Here is a 21,711-nt window from a genome sequence, read left to right as displayed (position 1 = left end):
GGGGTGCACCAGCGCTCTCGGGGGGGGGGTGCACATACACCCCTACACATGGCCACTGAAGGCACCAGTTCTCTTGGAGGACAAATGCATGAAATTAAAGAACAGTTTGAAGATGAATTTTTTTTTTGTTTTTTTGAGGGGGAGATTTAAAAGCCTAATTCACCCCAAACAAACCCTTCAGTATTTTACTCGTATCCCTAGGCTATTTTTACTTAATTCTCTTTAAAATCTGTATGCCAAGGAGGGAATGGAGAACATGCATACAACTTATGGATTTGGGAAGGGAGGGGGTGGTTTCTTGTTTTGTTTGGCAGGAGAAGAGGCTAATTTTAGACTTCAAGTTGAAAGCTTAAAGAAAAGTTGTATGATATTTAATAGAGAAGGAACCAGTAGGAATGAAATAGGGCTCTAAAGGTAATTGAATTCAGTAGGTTGGTTTTAAAAACAGAAATTCATGTAGACAGCTTTCAATCTTCTGTTCCGTTCTAAAGGAGATTCCCATAAGAGCTCTTTTAAAATCTCAACTGTGGGGTACACAATACAGATGAGAGAACACTTGAGGAGAGCTTACTACCATACTCCCTAAACCCTTGGAAAATAACAGAACTAGCATCAATAACTCTGGTTTTGTAGGAAGATAGGATTAGACGTTGGTAATGTGAAGAGAAAAATCAAGTGATAAGGTGGGATGGGTTTCTTAGCATCAAGAAACTGATCTTCTAAACAGCTCACTTTCCACTACATATTTGCTTGGCATTCTCTGGCAATGATTTGTGATCCCACAGGAGGAAAATGAGATGTTTAGTAGGCTAGCTGATTCCCAATGTGCATGCATGTGCAGAAGTGGTGAGGAATAGATTTAAACAGAATTGGAAGGTCTCTTCCTGTGGAACTGGGCCCTTAATTTGCCTTGCACTGAATTAAGTGTTTTATTTTGCAGTAGAAGCCAATAATTTAACATGGGTGTGTTTTGCTTTTAATTTTCTGACCTAGCAATGAACTTGTAGGGTCTGCGAGGTGAAGGATCCCTTCACTCCTCCAGAAGTCTCTGGGAGGTAGCAAGGTATTAGGAATTTTCTTTGACAGGACCCTTATTCCCAGTAGCAGAGTGAGGATAACCTACATACATAGGGCAGTAGTAATGATCATCTTACAGTCTTTGCCAGAATTCTCATGCATGTAGTAATTTTATTAACACCTGCCCTGGAACAGTTATATTGCCAACAGTGTTTATTAAATGAAATACTCTAGTGTATATTTAGTAGTGGACTAACTTCCTGTGTTACTTTTATCTCATTGCTTCTAATGTGGTGTATTTTTGTTATGTAACACTACCTAACGTGCTACTTAGCATTCTGTTGCCACTTATGTACTGGGAGTGGGCAGCTGACTGCTGAAACTGTAGCTGGAGGCCCCCGGCCTTATGGTGAATCATGGTTGTGATGAATCACGAAACATAATACATCTGCTCCAAAGGAGGACACCTGCATAAAAGGCAAGGTGGGGGCGGTGGAGCTGGAGAGGCTAAGCAGTAATGTAGAGCACCCCCTCCAACCCCCACGGATCCAATTTTCTAAAGGATAACATTGCCCATTTTAATATCCTTAGGAATTGGAGCTTGTTTCCGTAGTAACCTATTCTAATTCAGTTTCCCAGAAAATTGTGTTGTCGTAGCTGCAAGTGACCCAAGATCATGCGAGGAGGATGGAGGTGGCTCTCTCCACCCGCAGTATCTAGTGGGATTCTGGTCAGGAGGCCGTGGAGTTCTTGGTGCATTTCTGTGGGAGGGAATCTTTTAGTCATCCTATCTAGAGTGCTAGCTGTGGCTAGCACTGTGGACTATGTTGACCTTCCTCCCCCTTTTCCGGTTTGAGGCAGGCTGCCTGCCCAAGCAAATAGGAAGGGAGCTGAGAGAGTGATTTCTTCGTTCTCCATATTTGTTCAGAACCATTGGGTTTGCCTCTGATCATGTGGTGATAGAGTCAAACTTGACTGTAATTTGTGTTGCTTTATAGAACTAATTTCCCCATCCTGAATTCACAAATGTTTATTTGAGGTACAAATTAATCAGAAAAAAAGGACACATGACCCCAGCTGACTTCCTTGCCTTTGGGCAGGGGGCTGGACTCGATGATCTCCCGAGGTCCCTTCCAGCCCTAATGTCTATGAAAAAATGTCTCACGGGGAGTAGGGGTGTAGGTTATAGCTGTGTTGGTCTAAGGACATAGGCAGACAAGGTTCTTTGGGTGAATCTGATCTCTTTTATTAGACCAACTTAAATAGTTGGAAAAAATTTCCATAGTAAGCTTTCAGGTTTAAAAACCCTTCATCTTGGGGAGTAGTAATGATGGAATATTCACCTCTTCTGCGTAACAGATTTTAACCATTGTATACAATCTTGCTGTGTTGCAAAGGTATCTCATTGCATTACAAAGGAGTTCTGTGGCACCGCCCTTATTTTGTGGATGGGGAAAATTGAAGGAACAGATAAATTGAGTTGCCCAGGCAGATCAGCAACATAGAACCCACGTTGCTGGAGTTCTGGTTCGATATGGTGCCTGTTAGGCCACAATGAAGATGAAGGGAAGCTGAGGAAAGTTGGAATATTTTTATTTGGTTGAAAGTGTTCCAAATTTACCTTCAGAAAATATTGAGGTGCTTCCTTCTATTTTGCTTTGAGCCAAGCCTTAAAGAATCTTTGATTTGGAACAATTGCATCAAACTTTCTTTTTAATTATTCTACTACTAAGAAGGATTTTAATGCTTATTTATCCAAGTAAAATATTACTGTATTGGGGCAATTACTTGGTAAGTCTCACAGCAGAAAGTAGGCGATGCACACCTGAGATGAAACAGTTTGTTATCAGAGCTATTTCAAAAAGTATTTCCTCAGCCCTAAAAATGAAAGGATTTTTTATAAGGCTCTGAAGAGCTGACAGGTTTATACTCCAAGCTGGTCACTATTTAGGCAAATATTTAACCTTGCTCATAGAAATAATCCTATTACTTAGATGTGAGTAGAACAGAGTGCATAAGACTGGAGGAACTTCCTGGGCTATCATATCCAGTCCCACACAAATGCATGTTAAAGGACTGGACCTTCATACTGGCTTTTTATATTTCTTAATTCTTTAAATGTTTCCGGCTTACAAAGACTTCTGTTCATTTCTTGAAGAGCAACTTTTCTGTGTGTTTTGCAAGTTGACTACAATGTTCCTTATTTTCTGAAAGCATCAACCCAAAAAAGATCTAGCATATGGGTGCATTGCAAAGCTTGGGTATTTTGAACCCTACAGATAAGAGATGCTTGGTATCTGGTTGCATGTTCAGTCTGTTCTTGCATTGCTAAATTAGGCATCTTCAGGAAGAACTTGTAAAAAACAAAACAAAACAATATATCTAGATATCTAGATATATATAGATATAGATCTGTAAACTATCTGTTTGCACTTTGCTGACCATATTCTGTTGCTTATCTAAACTGTGGCTGTATTCCACCTAGTCCACACTTCTGTGTGAAGTGTGGGGGAAGGGAAAGGGGACAGGGATTTTAAGATAATAGGATGAATTTAGCATTTGATCTGCATCCACATCACAGTAGTGTTGTCTTACACTGCAGTTTGTTTAACCCCCGAGTCTTGAGCCCCAGATCTGGGATGCAGGTGTAGAGAGTTCCTGTGAGGGTAGTATTCTGAATAATTTATTAAGCAGAAGACATTTCTGTGAGAGATGGGAACAAGAGCCCTTGTCACTTAAGGAACCTAGATTCTCTTTGGAGAGTTTTAAACTACAAGGAAAAAAACCTTATTTACTATTATAATAGGACCGGGGTAGGCGACACCCAGCCTGGGTGCCAGAGTGTGACGCATGAAGGCGTTTTGCTTGGTATGCACACCTCCAGGTGGATGGTGGGGAAGGGGCCGGGGCTGCACTGCCACAAAAAAGATTAGGTCTCTTGTGGTTCCACTGCCATCTGCCCCTGGCACCGCAAAATCTTCCAAGTCAAGGTTGCGGGTGCTTTTGGCACTCTGGCCTAAAAATGTTGCTTACCACTGTAACAGGAGGACAGGGGAGCCTTCTCCCTTGCTCCTCTATAGTAGATAGGTAGCATAGATCAGGAGAGAGTTGTTCTATTCCTGACTGTTACTGACTTGCTATGTGATTTATTATTATTATTTACCTTCTGATTTTCTTTTTTGCAGGAAACTGCTTCACTTGTGGGGTCTTTTTGCTGCTTCACCTCTTGCCTTCTTAAATTGAATATTCCATAAAGCGATCAATTTAAATCGGTACCTTTCACCTTATGATCCAGGTGGCTGAGAACATTATTTCCTCTGAACCTCAGAGGCCTCTTTTCCTGACACTGTCCTTAGCCTGATCTGCCTTCCTCCCAGGGATATTTTGAGACTTGAATTTTGCCTTGGTTGCCCTGCCTTTGAACTTGCCTTGGCTGAATAAACTAGGCATTTGCTGGAAAACCAGTATTCAGGGGAACAGTATGCAGGGGTCAGTTCAGCCCCAAAATCTAACCTAATTGTCTCCAAACTGAACAGGTCAAGCATCCATGGTGAGGGAGGGAGTGGGGCAGAGGCAGGGGTGAGTGGGAGGATCGGAGCCCAAGTGGCTTATCCAAGTATGCAGGGAGATGCCCACTGCTAGGTGCACCCCAGCACAGGCCCTGGGGGACCATGGGGTCGGGCCCTGGCCCAGCTGGGTCTAGGGCTATCTGCTGGTTCAGGGGCGCATGGTGGGGGGAGGGGCTTCTGTTGCTGGATGCATCCTGGTGGAGGCCCTGGGGGACCCATGCCTCTCCACCTGTGCTCAGGACATAGTGGACAGCCCACAGCAGCAGCTGCCTCTGCCCCAAGTAGTGGGAGGGGGCGGGGGGGCACAGGCCTCTCAGGCCTCCGCCAAGGTGCATCCAGCAGCAAGAACCACCCCCATTCCCCTGGACCAGCGGATAGTCCCAGACCTGGCCGGGCCTGGCCCCACCCAGCATGAGTCCTGCTGCTACGCTGAGCTGTGCCTGCACGTGGTCAGCTGCAACAGGGCTTGAGGTACAGTGGGCAGAAGCAGCTGCCTCCACCCCAAGCAGAGTGGGGGGCACATACCCCCCAGGACCTCTGCTGTGGTGTGCCCAGCAGCGGGAGCTCCCCCGCATCCTTGGATGAGTCCCCTGGGCTCCTTCCACCTGGCCAGGCTGGGGCCCCAGTCACCTTCCCCTGCTTCTGACTGGGCTGAACCCTCCATCCCTCACTGCAGGGGCCTTGATCTGGCCCCTATTCCTTCCCTCCCCCAGAGACTGGCCTGCTGGGCTGGGGAGAGGTGCATGTGTGTATACATGTACGCTCAGCCCAAGATCGACCAAAAGAGGCTCCACAATCGACCAGTTGGGGACCACTGATCTAACCCACTTTTGCCAAGGTTACAGTATTTCTAACAGGCTTCCTCTCTTTAGCTCATTATTTCCTTTCAGTTACCATCTCCTCTCCCAAATTGGCATTCCTATTGCTTGCCTTTCCAGCACATGGAGTCCTAGAACAGGAAACCAAGGCCCTCATCCTGGCTGCTCCCTGTGCAGGAGACCTCCTCTGCCCTGTGCAGAGACCTTTTATTATGAGTGTGGCGAGAGATTTATAGATGAGAGGCCCTGACTGCAATAAATATGGATTCCTTGTCTATGCTACAATATACAGTTGTGTTAGTTCACAATTCATAGCCCTTAATATCTAAAGGGACCATCTGAATAACAAAGCAGCCAAGAGCTTGGAGGCCCCAGGAATTCCCCTGAAGGGAAGGGTGGCAGCACAATATTTGTGGGCCTAGGGAGTCTCCTGCCAGGGGATTCTCTAGATGTGCCTCACAAAAGGGAGTACCCCATTTTTCCTTGTTTGTAAGTTGTCCAGCAGGGGCAGGTCCCTGAAGCCCTAGGAAGGGTAGAGGCTTGACTGCAAAACATCGGGTGACAAAGACATTGCCGAGTAAAATAGATCTGCTGTGTTAGGACCCATCCTGACCTTGTTGATTCCTCTCCAAGGACAAAATCCATTTATAGCCTTAGTTATCTCTGCGTCGAACCTGTAACTCCTGTTTTGAGCTTCCTTTTTGAGGAAGTAATCCAATCTGGATTTAAGACTTCAAGTAAGAGATATTATACTAGAGGCCATTGCAAGCTGGTCCAGTGACTAATTACACTCACTGTAAAAAGCTGATTTTTGTAGCTTGCGTTTCCAAACACGGGACATCTGTATCCTTTCTTCTCTTTCTTTTTGTTTTCTTCTCATGAAAAAAAAAGAGAATGGGAAAAATGGAGGAGGGCACCATTCATTTAAACGAATGGATTCTTTTCTGTTAGGTACCCTTGCTCTCTGCAAGTCCATTCATGGCATCTGACAAAGTAAGCTGTCAACTATGAAAGCTGCTCCTCTCTAGTCAATTTAGTCTCCTAAGGTGCTACCCTGTCTGCCCTGCCTACACTAGGGTGGAAAGGGATTCCCTATTTTTAGAATAGGAAATACCAGCACAACTGGTAATAACTCTCAAAAGAGAAAACAGTTCTGTCATATGGGCTCATTCTCTATCCCTGTCACTCATTCCTCTTGCCTTCTCTCTCCTTTTCTATTTGATTTCCCTTTTCTGCCAGTTTGAAAAAAGCCTCCGGTGCTTGGTAGTCAAACAGGGGCTTCTTTGTCAGGCCTGCTTGAACGACTTCAGTTTCATTATCTGTGGTGGTAGCAGTGGGAGTGTGTGAGAGGGGAGAAAAATGCCATCTGGAAATCTGTCAAAGAAACTATTTGTAGATGAATGCAGCCTCTCACCTGGTGGGGGTGGGATAGGGTGGTGGCATGGGTGTCTAATGTTACAGTCACAAATGAGGCTACTGTCTGGATGGGGACTTGCCGTGGGGGGAGCAGGGAGCAGCAGGGGGGATTGATGAGAGACTGGATTGTAAGGTCGGGGAGGGACAGAGAGGACAAGGAAACAGTTATTCCTACAGAAGGGATGCACTAACTTTCTGGAGGCTGGGATAGAGTGCAAGTCAGGCTCTGAGTGGGAATGTTGTACTCTGCAATGAGTGATACCTCCAGCAGCATGCACAGGGCTTTTTAAATGGGCAGGATCTCTGCAGGGAATTTACTGGTTTACAGCTGGGTGGATTCTCTTTAAGATCAAGGATAGGCATTTTGCCCATAGACTTTTGAATCTACAATGGGACAAGTTATATCCCTTTTGTAATGTAGACCTTTGGTCTGCAGCTTTTCTTGGCAGTGTTGTGTACCTGCTGTCAAATGTCACCAACTTCCACTATTACTTTTTTTTTTTTTTTTTTTTTTTTTTAAGGGGCTGTGCCTTTTACTGTAAGGGGTGGAGAAAGTCAGGAAAATAATGAACAAACTTTCTTCATATAGCTCTTCAAATGTGTTAATAATTTTTGTAGTGCTGTCTCTGTTATTCATAGAATCATGGAATCCTAGAGAAGTGAAGCTGGAACGGACCTCCATAGGTCATCTAACCCAGTCCCCTGCCTGAGGCAGGATCATCCCTGTCCAAAGCATCCTGTGCAAATTCAGTGTCTAACCTCTTAGCAGAACTACACAGTCAACTGTGACACAACACAACACCCTAACCTGGCACAGGTAAAGCAGGGGAGCATAGTGGCCAACATCCTGTTGCTGTAAAGGTTGTTAATGTATGCTCAGGAGATCCCAGGAAGAGGGCCATGGCCTCTGCTGCAGAGAGGGAAAACCCACGCAGTCTATACCAATCTGATCATGGAGTAAAATTACTTCCTGACCCCAAATACAGTGATTGGTCTGATCTGAGTAGAGGGGCAAGACCCTCCATCTAGACCAGTGGTCACCAACCAGTGGATCTCGATCTACCAGTAGATCTTGGAGCATCTTGTGGTAGATCTTGGAGTTGATCCAAGGCTGGGATGGGGGGCTAAGTGCCCGTGTGCATGCACGCACATCCTAGCGCAGCAGGTCAGTTCATGGGGGAGGCAAGGGGCGGGACTAGAGGGAGGCCTCTGCGGTAAGGGACAGTGCCGCAGAGGCAGGAGCAGCAGGAGCAGTGGTAAATTTGAGTGGGGCCCTGGCTGGGTGGGACTTACTTGCTGGGCAGGTGCACCCCCAAATTTTTTCTCCCTCTGCCTTGATCTGTCCCCCACTTCCCTCCTCACAGACTTACCTGCTGAGGGAGGGTGGCAGTGGTGCACAGTAGATCTTGAGTTGCTTTTAAATGCCAAAGGTGACCTACTTAAAAAGGTTGGAGACCACTGATCTACACACTCTGGTTTTGAGTCCTGGTAGGAATATTGACACATCCCAGTCACAATCCCCAGCTTTGGCTGCAGTCAATACCCAGCGTCTCTGAGGAAAGCATATAAAAACCCTGACCTGTGTAGCGGGAGGGGGAAGTCAGGAGGAAAGATTTCCTTCCCAGCCCCATGTGGGAACCAGCAAAGCCTGGAAGCATGGAAAAGACCCAAGTAGAACATGGGCATAGTTATTCCTAGATCATCCCCAACCAGTGACTGTCCAACCTCTTCTTGAACATGTCTAGCAACAGAGAATCCACAACTTTTCTAGGCAGTATTCTCACTGTTTTAATAGGTAAGAAGTTTTTCCTGATGCTTTTTTCCATAGAGATGCTATATTGGGTCAGATCGCAGGTCCATCTAGCTCAGTATTCTGTATTTGACAGTGGCAGAGAGAAGATGCTAAGAGAGAGAGTATTCATGCAGGGCCTATCCAAACTGATCTATCCCTTGTCCCCCTTCCCTTGCAGCTTTCAGCATTTAGTGTCATGCACCAGGTGACCTCAGAGTAACTGTTTTTAAACCCCCCACAAAAAAAACCCTTTAAAAAACTAACTTGACTGTTAACCTGACTGTTGAGAGGATGCTCTCAACAGGGATCATGGTTTCTTATTCTGTTTCCTCCATTAGGTGTTAACTATGTTTATCTCAGCTGATCTAATTGACCCACTTATTACCTCCATTAACAGCTTCCCTTCCTCTCCTACAGAAAAGCTTTTATTTTCTATCCATCCTCTCATGGCATCAGATGAAGTAGGTTGTTGCCTAAGGAAGCTCCTGCCTCTCTGAACCAATTACTTTCTAAGGTTAAAAACAGATAAAAGTGTTCAGCTTTGAGTGGCTTGTCTTGCAGCAAACTCCAGACCTTACAAGCTGACAAGCCCTGTTGTCCCACATTAAGTACCTGTGAATTATTCAGATTAACAGTTTGCTTCAGAACAATCCAGGCTAATTTGAATTAATTGGCATTTAAGCCTAGTATGTAGATGGCTGGGCTGCTCTGTTTTGATGCAGGTCATATCCCAGCCTAACCAAGGCCACATCAAGGCTAAAATAATGTCTGGCTTTTATCCTAAGGTGACGCCCTGCCCTTCTGTCTGACTTCAGGCAGACTATCTCGCCTTCTACTTTGGGATATTTTTTTCAGTTTTTAGCACTTCTGGGCAAGTTCGTCTAGTAAAGCTTTATTTTTCCAGCAGTAGCTATCTATCCACATCCTTTGTGACAAGGAAATAAATGAATAGATCAACTTGTCCATGTGGGAGCCTGCATACCTTTTACTTGGGACTTATCCAGCAAAAAGGGATTGTAGGCATGCTCGTGTCATTGGGCATGCTAGTGCTGTAAATGGACTGTTGGAGTTGGCTAAATTCCACTATTGAACAGTGCTTGCCTGGGGTAAGGGGGTTGACAGTCGTGAGTATTCCTTATCTTCTCTGTGTATCAGTAATAGAGGAAACAAAGAAAGCAAAGTGATGCTCCAAACTTTCTAAGTTATGTGAAGCAGAGACAGTATGTGGTGCGTGTACAGGGTGGGAAGGATTGAAGGATTAGCTTTGACTTTTTTTTTAAATGCATTTGGAGCTCTGTTACTAAATAAACCTCAGATTTTGTTAGAGGTTAGGTAAGCATTGCTAGACACCCCCATACCATACGTGCTCTGTACAGAACAAGGTAGGAGGAAAAACGTTGTCATCATCCTGAGAAGTGTGGGTTATCTTTATCAAATAAATCCACGCATCGTGTTGTGTGGAGGTTGCTTTTCTAAAATGCAGAAATGCATGTTCGTTGAGACAAATATGCATACATTGTAAGTTAATGCCACAGAGGCATTTTTTTTTTTAAGTCTGTATTTTTAATAATACTCTTAAAGTCCATTTCTCCCCATTACTTTCAAAGCTCTGGAGTTGCTTCAAGGGGAAAAAGGAAGTGGAGAGGTTTTTACTTCCACGCTTGGCTGCTAGCTACAAGGGAGACTTTTCTCTCCGGTTTCCGCAGATATGGGGGGTGGATGAACAAAAAGAAATTTGTAAGCAAAGCCTTCAAATCCCAACTGCCATTTTTTTCCCCTCCAACTTCATTTCTTTTACAAGGATTCTTAGCAAATAATCCACAATGAGGACTTTTTAGTGCCTGTCAGTTACAGCTGTCAGTTGAATGCAGGCTTTCAAGAAACCTCATGTAGGCAAGGTTGCTATAGCTGGGATTTTTAAAGGAGTGTATGGCAGTTAGGTACCCACATCCTATTTTATGGCGAATTCTAATGTAACATCATCATTTGATTTGTGTTTTGTGGAGAGAGAGTTGGGTTGAGACGTGTAAAGCCCACAGGGGAATTTAGTTTTCCATTGGGCACATACAGTCAAGAGGAAACGAGAATAGTGTGACTGAATCCTTAGTCACTTGGAAATTTCAGCCCTGGATTTTAGATGTGCACAAAATTGCTATTATTTTTTCCTCCTCCAGACACGTCTTCTCCCCTTCCCCCACTCTATTGGGCATAGTAATTACGAGGAGTTCAAATAAGGACTGTTCAGCTGTGCTGTCCTGCATGAAACCCGTCTACGTGCTCCATCATAACACTAAAGGATTGAACCTGGTGTGGGATGGAAAACAAACTGTGATCTGACCCAGAGGCCTGGATTACACTGAGGACAGAGAAGCAGACTTAGTGTCACCAGGATAGCTCTTGCTGTACTTCTAAACCTTGTGCAGTCCTCAAATAGCCTGGTGATAAAGCATGCTGTAAATACCTAGGGCACTTTTATATCTTGTATTTACCTGGTAACTCCAGTTTTATCTCCACATAGTTCCTTACAGATTAGTACCCTCACTTCCATGGTTGAGCTACAGCTCTAGGAAGGAGGAGTCCTGAGCTCTAGTCTCTGTATGTGGGACCACTTTGTCATTGGCTAAGAAACAGAAAAATCCCTGGCAATTGAGACAGAAACATGGGGCTCCCCCTCTCCTAGTGAAACACTTTTTTAGCACTGGGAATGCAGAGGCAGGTTCTCGCTTGTTTTCTTTATGGCCCCATGATTTTTGCATTCATGGTTTTGGTAGCCCAGCATCAAAAAGAAGGATGGAGAGTGCCCCTATTCAGCCTATCTATAGCATGCTAGTTAAGGCACTTTCCTGGGAAGTAGCAATGGGGAAGAGGGCCTAGAAGCTGGGTCACCCATTTCCTGGGCTAGTGTTCCAACTGCGAGGTTTTTGTGCAAGATGAGGGCACCCTCATCGTACTACTACTACTATGACTGCCACTGGAGTCTGTAGCCTTGGCCTTAGGTGGACCCAATAGTAACCTAACACTGGATTTAGGGGAGGTGCCTAATCTGGTTTGTAGCTAAGTTTTAGATGGGAGTTAGACACCTAGTTGCTTCTGAGTATGATCGTAAGTCCAAGCCTAGGTGTCTAGGAATCTGCAAAAGTAGCGGTGCATAATGAATTGACGTGCAAAATTCGTTTTGCAGCCACTGTAGTGACATTGGAGGTGGGGCTAGGATGTGTGTGTGTGGGGTACTTGATTCTGCTTAAATCCTGTGGGAGCAATTTGGATCTGCTCCTAGGTAGGTAAGTATCATCTGAAATGTAGATATGTAGTAGAACTCTGGCATGTCAAAGAACACTGTGAGCTCATGGGAACTCTAGAAATCATTGGAGAAGGAGTTACCTCCTATAGAAACTCTGGTGTTTGGAGTCAGATTTCAGAAGACTTGGTTATGGCTTTTCCTGTCCATCCATATTGCTACAACTCTTTGCCCAAGAGCTTGTCATCTCACATCTTATTTGCCACAACGTTCTTCTCTCTGGCCTTGACAGATGCAATCTTGCCTTGGTCATGTCTATTCAGACTGCTGCTGCTGCAGTTTGTCTTCCTCAGTGTTGCTTTGACTACAATATTTTGTTGCCATTTGCGTCATTCTATTGGCCACCCCCTCCTTACTTTATGCTATCCAGCAGCAGCTGCTTCTGTTTGCTTTCAGAGCCCTCCATGGGCTTGTTCCCTCCCTACTGATCACTTCTAATTCCGTTTTGAAAAGTTGATTCCCACCTCCAGTTGGGCTATACTGTCTCCATTGCTTACGACTTTCCCTTGTCTTGCTCCTCACAATTGGACATGCCTTGCTGTAGGCACCCACAAAGTCATTTCATTGTTCTTCAAATGTCTTTGTAAGTCCCGCCTCAACCATGATGTCGACAAAGAAATGCAATGAGGAATGCGCTGCCAAGACCACTCTCTACTGTGCTGATCAACCTTTGTCATGTTATTTCATTGCATTTTCCCCATCTGCCCAGATCCATCTATCCTCTGTCTCTTGTTTTTGTCTTAGACCCAAAAACTTATAAGTGAAGTATAGCAGTTCTGGGTTGTAATATGTGACTACGACTCCTCAATACTATGATGAAACTTTATTATAACAAAATCCAGCTTTTTTACAGTCCTAACAGAAGGAACCAGTTTTGGGGTGCAGCAGATTGACTAACCTTATTATAGCGAACACCTCCTAGTAGACTTTCTCCCAGTCCCATGGGAATTTTATTATAATATGGTTCTTGTAAAAAGATCATCAGCTATATTGATCCACTCTGTTCCAGGTCTGTGGAATGGGTGAGGAGGGGAGTGGAGGGAAATATCTGGAGCTTTCTTTGATATGATGAGAGCTCCCAGGTGCCTTTAAAGATCTGGAGGTAAAGAAAAGGTAAGGCTGGCTCAACACCAGCATGGTGGTTAGTGTAACAGTGATGTGGGGGAGGGAGGCAGAGGATGGTTAGGTGGGTCTAGTTCTCAGTGTCACTCTTTGAGCTGATGTCAAGAAAAGAACTAGATAAGGTTCCTCCATAGTGATGTCCATGTTAAATATAGCATGTCACTTACTGCTAAACTTTTCATGCCCTGATGAGTATCTTACTGGTTAAACTGGCTTTTCGTGTCTAGAATCTCTCTCAAACTGTTTCTGCAGAATAAGTGGCTTTTCCTAAGGGCCTCAGAGTTATGAGCAGGATCAGATTCCAGGGGAGCAAAGTGATTAAGAATGATTACATATTGCCTCTATTGTGGCAGCCAAGCCTTTCTGAAAGTGAAATCAGATTAGAAAGTCACACAGCAGAGACCAGAGGGAATGGCCTCTTTCCCCCAGGAGCTCAGGGCTGCATTTCTGTCCTGCCATGCATATCTTGGAAGGCACTGAGGCCTGCTTGTGCAGAATACCATGCCTGTTTTCCCAAAAGTTGCTTACAAATGACAATTAATGAATGACTTCCAAGAAGCAGCATCTTTTGGTGAGGAGAGAAGAAAACAAACTGATGCATAGGACACCACAGTACAATTAAAGGGACGGGATACTTAGGCTGAGTCCACCAAAATTAACACTTTTTTAATCAAGTGTACTACAGGATTTTTTGGGTCTGGACAAGGATTTTGGAGGTCTCATATGAATGGTCCATGCAGTAAACTGAAGGGAAAGCTGTTTGGTAGAATAGGTATAGCCCCTGTAGTGGGGGAAGGAGGTGTATGGAGGATGTTGCCTGCCATGGTTCCCCTCTTTTATGTGTGGCAGGTTAGGATGCTAGGTCTGCGTTGTCAGGGTTGATTGGTAGTTAATGTAGAGTTTCGATTATGGTTTGTATAGGATGGTTTGGATAGGGATAAGGGGGTTGGACTACACGTCCCTTCCAGCCCTACTTCTCTACGATTTCTATCGTAACGGTAAAATTGCGAGCATGTGGTATCCTTTGTATGAGTTGATATTTGGATAAGATTGCCTTTTCCTGTAAATATTTAAATATTTTCTTTTTAAGCTGCCTTGAAAAATTCAGGCATAGGCATTTTAAATATGTATAGCAAAGGCTAAGAGCCATCAGTTACTTTTCCTGGCAGAATTGGGATTACTGTTTCAAGTTTCTGATTACAGGATATATATTTTCATTTTTAATTCCTTGGTGTGTCTTTATTCAAATTACACCTTCCCTTGCCAGCAATATAGGTTGCGTTACACCACAAAGTAATTGCTAGCATCAGAGCTGCATGTTGTGTCTCTCTCTTTCCGGGCACTCAGCTGCCAGCAACACAGCATGCAGTGCTTGTATCAGTGGGCTGCAGAAACATTAGAGACTGCTCATTTGTTCTGGTTTCATTGCCTGTTTGCAGTTGAACTCTCAGGAATTTCATTCTGCCCAAGTGTGTAAGGAATTTCACTATTGTATGCGGTGTTTTTGGCTCATAGTGGTTGCGTTTCAGTGTTGGATGAAGTGTAGTGTGCAGCTCTGAGCATATTTGAGTGGCATGCTGTTGATAAATCAATTATACTTGTTTGTGTATTATGAATACACACACATGCATGTGTGTGTGTGTGTGTGTGTATGTATGTATATGTGTATATATGTATATATGCGTATGTATGAATAGAAAGGTAACAACTCGGACTTTTAAAAACAGAAAATCCCTGCCATTCAAATGCACACGCACACTCTTAACTACTAGGTTCTGCTTTTATATATTTATATTATATTATATTATTATTATATTATCTATATTTTATATAGATATTCATGATACACAGAAGAGTTTAGGATTTTAGCATTTACACACACACATATGTGGAGTATATGTTTGACATAATATGTACACGCATGCAAAGGTTTCTGCTTTGTTTCGAATCTATATATGCAGTAAGTACTGTGTGTGGAGGCAGAATGGAGAAGCAGCAGAAAGAATAAAAACTCTCGCCTCCCTATACATTTATGCTACGTGACTCAATTTTTAACTGATTGCTATAGCATGTTTCTTCCAAACACTGTTAAGGCAGCTTTACCCGCTGCTGAAATGCAGCCACTCTGAAGCAAGAGGGATGAATAGTTTTTAGAACTGAACTACAGCAATAAAGTGTTTAAGCAGAATGTAGTGGTTAGAATTCATTTGTGTGTGTAATGGCAGGGATTTTCTGTGTTTAAAGCTTGAGTTGTTACCTTTCTATTCCCATGGGCCTAACCATGGTAACTTTCTTTTTTTGGGACAAGGCAAGCAACTATGGCTCCCTCCACAGGCTGTCTGTCATTCACAAATTTCATTGACCACAGGTGTCACTGGAAGCTCTGCAATTATTTGTCGTCCGCCTTTCCCCCCATAACTTTTCAGTCATGCCAAATCCTGGCCCAGAATGTGAGGAATCTAGTTTTGTCCGGCAAAATGCTGCACTTGATCTCTGAGCTTTCTGTTAATGGGTTTTGCCAGTACACGATGCACATTTCATTGCTTCTAGTCAAAATACACATCTTCTGTTGTGACTCCCGGCTGCTCCGGGGAGAAAATTAACATAATCACTATGGCACCAAAGCTCCTGTGTAATCACGAAAGCCATTACCCTCTTTTACACTTATTAAATGAAACCCTGGGGAGAAAATCCTGATTTTTTGCACAAGTGAAAACCTCTTGCTTCTTGAAAAGCATAATGCAATCTCAGCAACTATGAAACTACTGCAGGCTGTGGAAAGAGCAAAAGGCTGTCCAGATGCTGGTAGGAACAAAACTGGCTCAGCAGGTATTGGCCTGTGACGAAGATGACTCCCTGGCTGCTTTCTCCAATGGCATGTTTAATCCTGCTCTGTTGTCTGTTAGCAGCTGTTGGCAGTTGAAAGGGATTAGTTCTGTCTCCCTCTCCTCCCTGTGTCCTGGGGCTAAAATGAGATTTACAATTATGAAATGGTGTGGTTGACTAGGTGTGAAGTAGTTTGGTAGTTACGTGTGGGGTTACCATACGTCCGGGTTTTCCTGGATATGTCCTCTTTTTGGGTCCTCCCATCTCCGTCTAGGCAGTTTTTTAAAATATCAGCAAATGTTTGGGCTTGTGCTCTGCTCGGGATCAAAGCTTTTTTTTTTTTCCCCCCCAGTGCTTTCTGCCTTGTCCTAGCAAGGAGTCGCTTGGGGCTGGGGGGAGTGAGGGAAGGCAATTGGAGGCAGGGGACGCCATGTGCATCTGTGTGCACATGCACATGGCCAGCATGCAGCCAGGCAGGGTGGTGGGAGCAGCTGCATGCAGGTAAGTCTATGGGGGGGAAGTGGTTGAAGGGCCAGGGCTTGGGGACTGTCTGGGGAGGCTGTGTGGGTGTGTGAGTGGAGGGTGGGTACCTGGGGGAAGCTGTCTGGATGCTAGGACTGCAGCAGGGCAGGGGAGGTGGGGGAGGCACCTGCCCCACCAGTAGGGAAAGAGGGCATAGGGACCCTTCTGGGAGCAGCAGAGCTGCGTGGCCCAGCCAGCAGGGCCGGTACATGTGCTCACAGGGGCAGGGCATTCAGGAGACCCTGCAGGGAGCTGTTGGTTGGGAGTGAGGGGCACTAAGGGATGGGGAATCATGGGTCAGTAGCGTGGTGCCAGGGGGCTGTGGGTTGGGATTGAGGGGCACCAGCATGGTCTGGGGCTGGGGTACTGTGGGTCAGGAATGAGGGGCGGCAGCAGGGCTGGGGGGGAGCTGTGGCTTGGGATTGAGGGGCAGGGGCAGGACACTGGCATATCACTGTCCCCCCACAATCGTATTGCCTCCAATCCCCAACCTCAACAGGTGTCCTCTTTTTTGAAACTGGAAATATGGTAACCCTAGTGGGGTTCCACTGATTAGTGGTGAAAATTTCTTGGTTGCTCTTCATCACAGCAGAGGCACTCTGGTTTTGTGTTTGTTTTAACTCTCCCATAAACTCTTTCTCCTTGGCAGCTGATCTGGAAAATGAGGAATGGTGTCTGAGTGCAGAGTTGACTTCATCATCCATAAAGACCGAACCGATATTGGGTGAGGCCTCAGGCCTTACGCCTTCAGTCAGCCTCAATGTCATACCCGCGTCACTGGAAGGTGAAGATGACCAGACAGATGACACGGTACTTGGTTTTATATTTTCCTGCATCTCTAGTTTTAGTGCAGGTTCCCACAATGCTTCGTATATCAGCATAGCATTTTTGATATCCAGGTTTGTGAACTCAGCCATGCTATACATTATGGTTTGGTGTTGCCAACCAAATACTGCAGGTATTTGTTTATTAACTGGTGTTTTCTACTGCTGTTGGCTGTGCCTTGGCAGGATAATAGCCTGCAGTTCATGCCTTTTTACAGATGCTCACTCAATCTCTGGTGAACCAGTTCTTCCTAGAATTGCTAATCTGTTAGTCCTGTTGTTGAATTTGTGGCAAGCTACACACCCCCCATCACCCATAATGACTTGCCTCCAAAGCTGTTAAAACTCGCTTTAAGATTGAGTAGCCAAAAACTGTAGTAAGAACTTCTGTACCACACTTTGCAGTCTCTAGAGCTACATCAGTGCAGGTTTGCTAGGTCCCTTAGTTTTTGTATTCAGTGTTCAGCGATCCTGTCAAGTTGCTGTTGCTCCCAGTCCAATTGGCCTAATAAGGAGTGTTCCAGATGCATTTGTGACCACAGATTCAACAGCCTTCAAGCAATGACCAAGGTTTAGCTTTGAATGCTCCAACCAGCTAAGTTGATTGAATTCCTACCTTTTGCTCTCCCCCTAGCCCAGCTGCAATGGTGAAGGGGCTGGTCATATCCAGCATTTGCACTGCGGAGAGATTAGGCAACAGGCCCTGTTAAAAATGAACATTCTTGGTTGTGTATCAGAAATATTGCATACAAATTAATTCACTTCCCAGGCAGGTAGGAGTGGCAGGCCTCACTTTGTAATCTGAAATTTTTGTAAATCTGAATGCACCATCTGCAGTATACGGTCCTGTTATAGTTGAGATGTCATGTTATCGTAAGCAGAGTAACCTCTTTCTTTGGTTACTTTGGTGGTCCTAGGCACCTGTCTGCTTGCCTGTACTGATGGGTTACTTGATTAACTTTTACTCTTTGGGTGTTTTATACATGTGCTCGGGGGCAAGGGGCGCTTTTATTAAAGTGCCTGGAGCATCACATGCATCAGGGTCCCCGTGCTAATAAAAGGTGGTGGGGGGTTATGGTTCAAGCTATAGTTAAAGTGCCCCTGCCACCAGTTTAAAGCGCTGAGACGCTGATGCACATGGTGCTGCAGCATGCTCCAGCAGACCCAATAAATCATATATAGATGATTAAAGGGTATTTATATGTGTGTACAGCCTCAAGGCATGTGTATAGGCATCCTTTTGTTGTGGTCCTACAAATTACCCAGTGACGCTTCTGATTATACTGGGTGCCATGATAAGCAGGGCTGATTTGCTTGGGTTGGGAATTACTGGATTACAAAGAACCGCCGGGTACAATCGTGTGCAGCAACACTATGTCCTTGGCCTGACTGCATCCCCTTCCAGCATAGGCCTGTAACTTTTGTTGGTTGGTCTGCCTTTACCTACTCTCTTTCCCCCCTGCTCCTTCACTTGCAAAACGAACTTGGGTCCAATATCCTGACTCTTACTGATAAACACCCTGATCTTGCTCCCGGATGATAGCTCCCCTGATACTGCCCTGGTACTGCCGAGTGCCCTGACCTATCCAGGCTGTCAGACTTTTCCCGCAAAAGAAAAGTGCTTTCTATCTTCAGAATCTTCTGTAGTTGTCAGGCAAATCCTAGTGGCAGCGCTGTTATCAAGTAAAGTAATTGGAGTGTGCCTTTCAGTCTGAAATGTCATCCTGAGAAGTGATCTTTTATTTAAGTAAATATAGTAGTAATGGAGGGCCCAGCAAATAGTTGCAGGGCAATAGTCTCACTTACCTGGGTTAATAAGTTACAGGGAAGCAATAAAAAGCTCTCTGATGCAGATGGGGAGGCGAGTGAAGCCTGTCTGTTTATGGAAAAACTGACTCTGTCCTTCTTGCATTTTAACTTTGTGCCCCCTACCCCATGCTTTCTCCTTTAGAGTAAACCATTGAGCCAGAAAGTTCTTCCAGAGATTAAACTGGAGCCACATGAAGTGGATCAATTCCTGAACCTCTCTTCTAAGGAAGGTTTGTTAATTACTAGCCCAAGCTACTGTACTGATGGCCAGAATGTGGTATGAATAAAGCTGAACCTGTTTAGCCACGAGAACTGGAAAGCCAGCTGTTTTGTCTCCAGACAAAGTTGGGACACCTTCTAGGGAACAGATTCCGGCTTCCAAAAAAAACATAAGGGTCTAAAGAATATGAATCTACTCTATCTTTATCATGTAACTGATTGGACAGTTTTCAGAGAACTCAAATCCTGAAGGTATAGAATTTATTTAGCATAGAAAACAGATGTATTTTGACTAGATGTGACTGAGACGTTCAGAAAAGTGGAACCTGAGTGTCCTTTTTTTACTTTGTCAGATGGCACAGAGATAAAGGGATGAGGTGACAAAGTAAGCAGGAAGTCAGTTCAGGTGCACAAATGATTGTAGTGTCTTGGATGTCCTCACTAAGTCAGGATCTCATTGTACTCTGTGCTGTACAAACATAGACCAAAAAGACCTGTACCCAAAGATAACATACAACTTTGTGCAACAGGAAGTCAGGTAGCTTGTGGAATCATTTGCCACAAAATGTCAAGGGATCTGGCTGTATTTGTGAGTAGATAATTTTCTGACTGTTGTGTCAGATAAGGCCGAGCAAAACTGCTGCAGGGAGTGCAGTAATTGGCTTGGTGGTAGGTAGGGGTCAGCCAGTACTTAGCCTAATATAAGTAGGCTGACCATATAGAAATCTGGGACATAACTGGGGAAATATCAGACACTGCCCCTACCTCTACCCCTCCATGCTCTCACGAGATTGGGGGGGTGGGGCTGCATGCCAGCCTGCCTGCCCCGCTTCAAGGCACTCTGTCACATACTGCAGACTGTGCCCTGTGCCCCTGTTTTTGCAGGATGCCTATTAATTCCCAACAGCTGGCCAAAACCAGCCTCTGAAATCCGGAACTGTCCTGGCTAAAACAGGACATATTGTCACCCTAAATATATAGCATTACACCAGTGGCTGGTTGCATTAAGGGGATTTCTATCTTGTGTGTGTCAGGTACTGGCCACTTGATGGTAGTGACAGTAGATGATTAAAGGACCAGTCTAGACAATCAGCTTTCCTGATTTCATTCTTCTCTCCCACACTACCTGCTTTACATTTTAAGCTTCAATTTACATAGTATGAATGGAATGGTAAGTTGAACCCTCAGCTTTCCTTCTCACTTGCGGTCATTTAAAATTTGGCCCAGGTCAACAGCAACTCTAAGTCAGTGCCACTATGGGCATCTGCTAGGTGGCCTATGAAAAATAAATGAGTGAGTTTGCCCTGCTTTTTTCTGGACAGGTATCCACATAAGAGATCTTCCTATGAATTTGACACTAAGTAATACCCAGGTTAGCAATATCAGCAGAGGTGCCATGGGCTCAAACTGGGCTCCCACACAGAACTAGCTGGCAGGGAATGGGGAAAGTTCTTTCTGCAGTAACAAGGGTTATCCATTTGATACACCCCAACAGAACAAAACTGCTTAACCCTCCAAATAACCGTCTGCTGCTAGACTAAATGTTTCAGGACCATGACTATTTACAGCCTCTCTGAAAGGCCGGGGGTGCCTCTGCATTGACAAGTCTCTGCTTGGGGACCCTGCACATTCAAAGGTTCCACTTCTCAGCTGTCAGCTTGTTAACAAATGGCCCTCAGTCTTGACTTGCCCCTAGTTTTTTAAAGCTGGTGGTAGTTTACTGAGAACACCTGACTTGGCCTTTTATGATGAAAGTCTTTGTTTTTGTTTCTTCTTTCCCATTCAGCAGTGAATTTGCACTTGCCTCCAACCCCTCCCAGCAGCCATGGCAGTGACTCTGAGGGTGGGCAGAGTCCAACCAGATCCCTTCCTCCATCAAGTCCAATCCAACTACAAGCCACAGCTAAAGCGACCTCACGTGCAGCTTCATCCCTCTCCAATTCCCCCCTCCTGACAGCACCACATGTAAGTTGGGGGGCACCTCCTCTTGTTTTGTTACCTTGTATGTGCCAATTTGTTACCCCTTTTTCAGAGACAAACAAAATTTCTTTTGAGTGAGTCTCCAAATCTAGTTGTCAGGCTTTGGTGTTCCCACCAGTGTCATGTGAGCTTGAAGTAAAATGGTGATGCCATTTCTCACATGGCACATACTGTTTATTTGTCATTAAAGGTGCTCCAATTGATAAAGATCCAGGCAGCCCATGCGTCAGTGGATTGCCTGACACTGTCTTGGGGGTTAGGTAATTAATTCTATCACTGTTGTCAGTCCTGTCCTCCTCACTAATTTAACTTGTATCCCATTCAGGTCGGTGCGAGTTTTACCAATGACTTCAGTGGACTCAGAATGCTGAGTGTTTTTAGAAGTTGAATTTCTTTGGGCATTTTTCTCCTCCCCACCCCCCATTTGTGGGTGGATGAAACTGAGAATAGGCAAAAGGAGATCTGTGAAGCCAGGGAGCCCTAACCTGCAGCCTCCTCC

General features: G+C 44.8%; 1 protein-coding gene across 1 annotated transcript in view; it reads left to right on the top strand.

Annotated features, from left to right (window-relative positions):
- The window catches only part of CREB3L2 (cAMP responsive element binding protein 3 like 2), a 113,369-nt gene that overhangs the window by 65,097 nt on the left and 26,561 nt on the right, over positions 1-21,711 (top strand). The window contains exons 3-5 of the mRNA XM_019544664.1: positions 17,030-17,190; positions 19,156-19,243; positions 21,019-21,197. Of these exons, the coding sequence (XP_019400209.1) occupies positions 17,030-17,190; positions 19,156-19,243; positions 21,019-21,197 (428 nt within the window). The remainder of the gene's footprint in view (positions 1-17,029; positions 17,191-19,155; positions 19,244-21,018; positions 21,198-21,711) is intronic.

This window comes from Crocodylus porosus, unplaced genomic scaffold (assembly GCF_001723895.1).
Source record: "Crocodylus porosus isolate Cpor-Errol unplaced genomic scaffold, CroPor_comp1, whole genome shotgun sequence".
Taxonomy (NCBI): Eukaryota; Metazoa; Chordata; order Crocodylia; family Crocodylidae; genus Crocodylus; species Crocodylus porosus.
This window is presented reverse-complemented; position numbering and strand designations above follow the sequence as displayed.